At 43.3% G+C, this 7,935-nt stretch overlaps 1 protein-coding gene across 1 annotated transcript in view; it reads right to left on the bottom strand.

The window, feature by feature from the left end:
- Window positions 1-5,853: 5,853 nt before the first annotated feature.
- LOC104251539 (unconventional myosin-X) overlaps window positions 5,854-7,935 on the bottom strand; it is an 82,007-nt gene continuing 79,925 nt past the window's right edge. The window contains exons 40-41 of the mRNA XM_059820325.1: window positions 7,496-7,687; window positions 5,854-6,907 (exon numbers count right to left, since the gene is read on the bottom strand). Coding sequence (XP_059676308.1) covers window positions 6,794-6,907; window positions 7,496-7,687 — 306 coding nt within the window. The 3' untranslated portion in view covers window positions 5,854-6,793. The remainder of the gene's footprint in view (window positions 6,908-7,495; window positions 7,688-7,935) is intronic.

The raw sequence follows: 7,935 nt of genomic DNA, 5'->3' as shown, positions 1-7,935 counted from the left end.
GCACCATCTGCTCATTGCTCTGGACATATGTTATACATCTAAACATTTTTGAAAGGAGGAAGTAAATTGCATGGCCTGTCAGTGATTTTTATGGGTGTGGCTGCAAATAAAGACCAAATATTATGATTTTTGTTGCTAAAAGTCAGAATTACGATTTGAGCCCTTTATGCATCCACTGTTACTGGAGCACAGTGGGATACGTAACTCTCAGGTTCATAAAAGTTTGTACATAAAGTTCTTATTGACCAAATTAAACAGACTTTGCACAGTTTTAAAGCAAGAGCTAAGCTTAGGAAAAACAGGAGATTAGCTACTGGAGAGAAGAATTCAACTGTCACTCTAATGGACCTCTCCCATTTAGTTCTGAAGAGTTTTAAAATGCGAGTTGACAAAGCACTAGAAAAGGTAATTTTCTGTTGATGATAGCCAATTAACTTGCAAATGGTGCATAGCATAAACGCCATTTTAAAATGCTGTTATCTTGGTTTTATTCCTTTATGGTATTTTCACTTTGAAAACTACTGTGCACTCTACCGTAATATCTGCCAGTAACTAAGATTTTTTAACAGATTTGGGGGGGTAGGGGAGGATACCAGATGAGGCTTTTATTGTGATTACACAGTAATGCAAAACAGACTGTAAGTCCTTCTGGATTTCTGTTTGCCAATGCAGAAGGGACTATAATTATAAGCAGAACAACAGTTGTTTGTTAGCTTTGCTCCTTTTCAGCACAAATAGAAAAATTTACTCCAAGACAGCTTTTAAGAAAGTGGAATTTCAGTGACACAAAATAATCATTGCAAAATGTGCTTTCTTCATTATGCTGGCCCCTTATGTGCACATTTTTTGTTAGGACAAATGAGAACAAAGATCTTTTTCTGTACACTGTATCTCAGGACATTCACACAGATAGTAAGTACTACTCCTGCTTTCTATTAAACTTCTCTTTTCAAATGTCATGTGTCACAGTCCCCCTTTAACAGATGATACAGAACATATAATTATACAAAAATGTGGTGCTGATACTCTAAAAACTAGCAAGCCTTGTATGCATATTCAAATTAAACTTACAAAGTTGTTGGTTGAGATGATTTCACAAATGTGCATGATTGAATGTCATCCCCATTAGCAACCAAACTGCTTTCCATTTCATTGAAATGTCTTTATTTTCATAAGCATGATCTGGGTATTTAAAGAGTATCTTGTGTCAAGTGGGAGTGTGAGTTATACATGTATGTGGATAATAGGAGGGCACATTTACCCAGAGCTTAGATTATGAGCTACTTTGAGGGCTGGGTGCCTGAATTTTCCATCTTGCATTGTCTCCTGCGGCCACCATTCTGCTTTGTACCTGTTCTGTCTCACACCAGCTTTGCAGCACTGACAAATAAGCCACCAAATTATGAACGCACCACCACGGACACAAGAGCCAAACAGGCAGCCCTACACCAGCACAAGCTGCAGGGAAAGGAGACCAGCAAGCACCTCTTCCTGAAGAGCAGCAGCCATGAGCCTGAAAGGCGTGGGATGAGCACTGCCAACAGCCCCACCGTACCAGCACAGGGTGCTGGGAAAGAGGGCCAAAAACAGCCAGGATGGACAGACAGAACAACCCATAACACCAGGACACGACAGCTCTGCAGGGGCGGGTCTGTTCCCCTCCTCCGCGAGCAGTAAACCTACAGCAGCCAAGGAGAGAACCACTCTCTGGACCCCAGCCCAAGCACTCACAGCGCACAAGGAGTTTGCTGTGGGCAACAGCCAACACTTCCCGCTTACCAGCCCCCAGGGACTCCCTCCAGCCTCCCCTCCTTCTACAACCAGGGCTTCTCCTACCGCACAGACTCAGAGCCTTTATACCCCGCACCAGTCTCACCTTGCAGGACCAGCTCTGCTTCTAAGTAAGTGCTTAAGCACAGGCCTTCCTCTTCATCACTTTGCTTGCAGGGGATGACTAGCCAAAATGCAGCCATCCCAGGAGAGCTGGGAGGAGAAGGCTCCTGCTTTAAATACTGCTCAGCCCATGGGCACACCCTGACAAAGCACAACCAGGGACAGCTGAGGTTTCCCTCACTCAGCTCGGCGCTGCAGCAGGCAAAAGAAGTAAGACAGGTAAGCTGCTCCTGTGAGAGCATCTGCTCCATTACTGGCCTTGCAAAAACAGTGCCCAGTGCCTAACCCCTTATGGAACCAGTTGAGTTTATACTGATGGGCTGTCACCATTAAGAGTTGCATAGGATTTACTGGTGCTTGGTTTTACAGAAAGGACAGGTGCTTGGGTTGGTAATCCTGAGCCATCACAGCATTTCAGGGAAGGCCTGAGGCACCACTGTGCCAGGGGGGTAGCACATGAGGGCTGTGGGTGGCCACAGACGTGTCCCTGGTGCAGCATTAGGAGGAGACAGCGAGGCTCCCTACCAGTCACCTGTACTCTGCCCTGGCCCTGGGGCAGCGGCTGGTAGTGCACGTCTGGCAAGAACCAGGAATCACCCACCATAATGCGTTTGTACTTGGTTGCATCCAGACCTAAATACTGGTGCGGAGTCAAGGTACACCGTGAGATGGAGTCCTCCCTGCTGAGGTCTATCGAAAAGGCTGCCCAGCATGCCACCGTTGCTCGAAGAGCAGCACTTACTTAACAGGCGGGTGGAGATAAGTGAATTTTACTGGTAATTGAGTTCTCGGCAATCACCTCTGTGTTGACGGTGGCATGGGGCCAAAGTGTATGGCCGACTGTAGCATTAGGAATTGCTGGTATAAAATGTGGACAAGCACTTAGCAAATTTGCAATCCACAGATTTAGGAGTTTATCTTTTACAGCGGGGGGGGGGTGGGGGGTGGGGGGTGCTGGAATTCATGTGTGAGGGATTTGCTTAAATGCTCAAGGGGCGCATGTCATCTTGAAGTCAATGCACAGAGTAATGATACAATGTACAGCCTACATAGGGAAAGGCTGTGTGTGTTTTAGAAAAAGGTATAAATAAACAGTTGAAGTTTACAGTCAAACTGGTTTAATAATTAGATACCTGTGCTTGTGCTATAACTTACCAGGGGCTGTGATTTTTGTGTATAAGCCATTTTATGTTTACTGTGTAGGTTCCTATTATAAATTGTACCCTGTTCCAAAGCCTAGCTCTAACACCCATTGGCATGAAACTGCTTCATATAAAGTAAATGTTAGAACATACAAACTTGGATTAAATATTAGAGAAATACTGGGGTGGAGGCCAGGAGGGACTGCCCACCACACTGACAGGGTGATAACACAGAATTAGCATAGGAGTGGGAGAATGCCGTTAGCCAGCCATCGCCTTGGGTGGTTATTCACTGCAACCAGCGTCATATACAAATCTGTGCATGTTGTTAGAGTTGTGCTGGACCTGCAGCAGTGCATGTTTGTTGTCATGCTAGTGGTGCATTAGATGAAGCAAGCAGAGTTTGAAATTCAACAACCGCAAACAAGCGGGACTGGCTAGCTAGCTCCTGCTTTAATCCGTGGCGACTGGGGTTGGCCTCTGCGTTTGCCACCAAGAAAAACAATCAGCTTCAGTTAGTTGCAGCCCAGCAGGCGGTGAGTGGGGCAGACAGGCCATGCCAGCCCCTGATGTGACTGACAAGTGCTTTATCACAGACATGTAGGCCAAGCAGCCTGTGTTTGGTTTTGACAGCCTCCTCCACCCAAATAGGTGGTAGCTGCCTGTGTGTGACTTCAGGCTTCCTAAGCGGAAAGGAGGCTGAGATGGCATGTTTTTGGAAGTACAAGGAAAGTAACATAACAGCTGAGGAAAGAAAAGCAACTGATTAAATAAGCAGAGGCAGTTCCAGCCTCAAATAAAGACCTGGAAAGACTACACAATGTCATAAGGATGGAGACACTGAAAATCCGTGGACAGTTGGAGATGAAATTGCACAGACCTGTCTCCAGGGTCCCAAGGCTCTCAGAGCATCTGACCAAGGGGTATATGAGCACATTAATGGGGATTATGCATCACTGCTTGGTTTCCCTACCTGTTTGTTTATGTGTTGAGGGAACTTTTGTCTGCTGGAGGATAGTCTGTCTGTGTTGCGGACAGCCCAGCTGTCCTCTATCCAGATTTACCACTTCGGAGACACATGCTCTTAGGTGACCACTTAGGTGACCACGCGCAGGTCGTGCTACTGTAAGAGAAGTGCAGCTGGCAGCTTATTCGAGCTGGAAGCAATTTTCTGTTATTAGTGACTCTGGAGGTGCCAAAGTCTGATCCTGCAGACTAGGACTTTGGAGGTGATTCATTCCTTGCTCTGCTTTCACCACAGTAACTATCTCAGGCCCAGTCCCTTGCACTCGTGTGGGACATCTCCCACTGACCAAAGATGCGCAGCACCAGAGTGAGCAGCAGAAGCTGGAAACAGACCTTCCCTATTGCAGTGGCAAATTATTGTCTATAATTCGCCACAAAGTTTGCTTCTGAGAAGAAGGGCTGTTGTCTCCTCATGTCGTTTTCACTTACAAGTTCTGAGTGTTAGATCTCCGAGTAAACATCTTAACATGAGCACACAATGTCTGTGAGTGAATACAGCCTGTGCAATCCAATAATTTATTAAACTTTCATCTTGTAAAGCCAGTTACAAATTAAAAAAGACAGCAGAAGGAATTCTGTAATAGAAATGAGCAAAATTACAACAAATAGTAATGGGAGTTACATTCCCAAGTGGGTTCAAGCTGCCTGCAGCAACCCAAGAGCCAGAACACAGATAGTGCAGTGTTAGGACAGGGATAATCAAGGCTATTCTGATACATAGAGAGATCTAGTCAGTGTTCAGACCGATACAAAGTGTTACTTCTCATGTTGCCTCTGCATTCCTGTTCTCTCTCACTTGTGACCCGCTCATCTTTTTATTCTTTGTGACAAAAAGGGGATGTTTGTAGGATCCTTCAATAAAGCTCTTTAAGGCAAAACTCCAGTTGAACGTATGATACACAGTAGTGGCTATCCTCTTAGGCTGGTTGTGCGGACAGTGGACAGAGTGTTTGCACATGCTGCAGTGCAGTGGAAATGAGAGAAAAGCACAGATTATGTACATTGTATTTTTTCTTGTACTGTCAACCTCAAGCCTACAGTGTTCTGCAACACAGTATTAGTGACATGGCACAATTTGATGATGAATTGGAACAGAACCTGTTGCATACTGACTCCTAGTTTTCTTTTCTATGAAATTTCTATTTCACCACTAACAGGCCTTAGCTGCCACTTCTTCAGAAATGGAGACATCTGATTTTAAACGTGGAACAAGGTCCACATTACATACAGCTCTTCGGTTTCATTAAGAAACTGAACAAGCCTTTGCATTCTGGGATCCCAAGACTAGACAAGGGTTATAGAAAATGGCTACCCACCAGGTTTCTTGATTGCTAATGCAACCAATTTATGATGTGACTGATACTGAATATTGTTTTAAACAATGAAATCAAGTTTCTGAAGTCAAGAGACTGAAGATGACTGTCATCTTTCACTGAGGAGAAAAAAAAATTATTCTTCTTCAAATTGCAAGTAGCTATAAAAAAAACCTCCAAGAAGCAGTTGTTTTGGCAAAACAACATTGTTTTCAAGTTTTGCTGATGACTAGGGACCTAGAGGAGACTAGAAGGTGATTTGGGGATTCAGTGATGGGAGCAGTTCCAACCAGAATTTGGAGGAGGATGAAGGGTTTGGCATCTGCTTACAGTAGTATAGAGGAAGTGAAATTCTTGCCTATAACCATGTATCTAGGCACCTATTCACTCAGTAGGAAACAGTTCCCTTGAAACTAAAGTTCAGGGATCCCAGTCATCCTAAAATCCCATACAGAGAAAGAATGAACTTAACGCAAGCAGGCTGCTCACCATAAAAAACCCCTGACCTCCATCTAAAACCTGGAGTTTGTGAAGAACAGCTCTTCTGGAAACACAACAAAATCAATCTTATCTCTTGGGATGTATAGGGGAAAGGCAGTCATTAATTTTTGGCAACAGGTGCTTCTTGGAATGTACCCAGAATGGCACCTGATGACCTATTTCAGTGGTGCTAGTCTCAAAGATTTTCTCCTATGTTGGAGTATTTAGAATTTTAACTTAAAGTGCTGCTTTTTACAGTCGTGTACCTGTGAACTTCTATTGGAAGGTAAAGAATCACCTTGGGTGTTTTTATTTGTTTGCTTAATGCTCTCTCATGTAGGGTTTGACCCCTTAGTTGGGCGACTTGGCTTCAATTACACAAAGGCATTTTCTTTTAAGACCAGATCAGATCATTAGTATAGCCTGAAGAAAAAAACCCCAGAGTGACTTGTATTTTAGAGTTGTTTGCAAAATAAATAAAAAAACAAATATTCTTTTAGCAGACCATGCTTCAATCCCACGATCCCAGATGTTTGCATGTTGGAAATTCATAAGGAAGCTTAAGTTTGCCTCCTGTAGTGCAGAAATGATTCTTGTGAATTATTCTGCCAGTATGACAGGTAATGGTGAAAGCATCAGAGAGGACAGGCAGGAGAAGGAGGATGCTTCTGACGTTGCTTCTTTAAGGAACATTGTTCATCAAACAAGCAAGGGGAAAAACTAGTTTTGGGCCGTTAATATTTAACAACAGTTGTTGCTGTTTAATGTCTTTGGGCAGAGGTGCAAATCCTATGGTACTGTAGATGTCACTTCAGTTTTTAAATACAGTAGTCAGTCAAGTGGAGTTCTTAAAAAAACCATCTTTGCTACACTTGTGCTGGCAGGTTGCAAACACCCACCATTAAACAACTGCCTCTCTCTCGTGGCAGTTCATTCATATCACCTAGTCCAGATGCTAGCATGACTGTCCACACTGGTGGCTGATTTGACGCTGCAGCGTTTCTTCACAATCATGTTGATGTATGCTTTCATGATCTTTATTATCTCGCCCACCTAGAGAGAGAACACAATAACAGAGGATAAGCACATTAAAAACCTAATTCCACTGAGGCATACCAGACATTTTTCAGGAAAAAATTCCCCTTGTCCAAAGTCAGGGCATTGCATATTACATTGCATGTAATACTAAATGTGAACATGACAGCAAGGAAAGAAATGCTTGACAAGTTTGTGCTCTGCTGTAGCGACACTTAAAAAGCTTGTAGCTCAAAGAAAAGCAACTTTAATGCTACTAAACTTTTTTTTTTTGAGTTTGTGAACTCCCCATTCATATACTGGAAGAGAATGAAAAAACCGAGCACACTCATGAGCACCCAAAATTTGAAATTCCCAGTGCACTGGAAGACCATTCAACCTCCTTCACTTTCTAACCAGCCTCTTTTTTTTTTTTTTTCTGTTCATCTCTGTATTCAAGAAGAGGTACCATGGCACTTCAGGTGTAAGCTCCCTTCATCTTTTTTTGGCTGTCCAGTCCATTCAGCAAGAGTTCTCACATATTAACTTGTCTAGTCCATGGAAATTAGAGCTTTGCTGAAGTGCTAGTAAAACTGCACATACAACAAGTCTTGTGATTTCATGTACCTGGGATGTTTCAAAGAACATTTCTCTCTCATCCACTGTAATTTTGAAGGTGTTAGGCTGTGGTGCTCCGAAGAAAACAATGTGCTCATACTGGAAAGTTTCTAGTGGTTTAGGATCCCCTCGTTTGTAGACAGACACATTCTCTGTGCTGACTCCAAGCCAAAGATCATTTGGAAATCCACCCTCCTTACACTGCAGAAAGAGAACATGAAATTTTGCATAAATGCAGTGGAGAATCAAATCATCTTTGATTCAAGGAAAAGCTCTCCATTTCTGGCTCCTGTAGGACATTTCAACTCTTCACCCTAACAGAAAAAATAGGACATCTGCAGAAGGAATCTTGTAGGCACTCCTGCTGCAAAGATTTAGAAGTGACATGGCTGTGAGTCAAATACTAGTTGAGTAATAAATAATTGTAACACCTAACAGCTCTCATCAGA

This window comes from Gavia stellata, chromosome 8 (assembly GCF_030936135.1).
Source record: "Gavia stellata isolate bGavSte3 chromosome 8, bGavSte3.hap2, whole genome shotgun sequence".
In the NCBI taxonomy this organism is placed as follows: Eukaryota; Metazoa; Chordata; class Aves; order Gaviiformes; family Gaviidae; genus Gavia; species Gavia stellata.
This window is presented reverse-complemented; position numbering and strand designations above follow the sequence as displayed.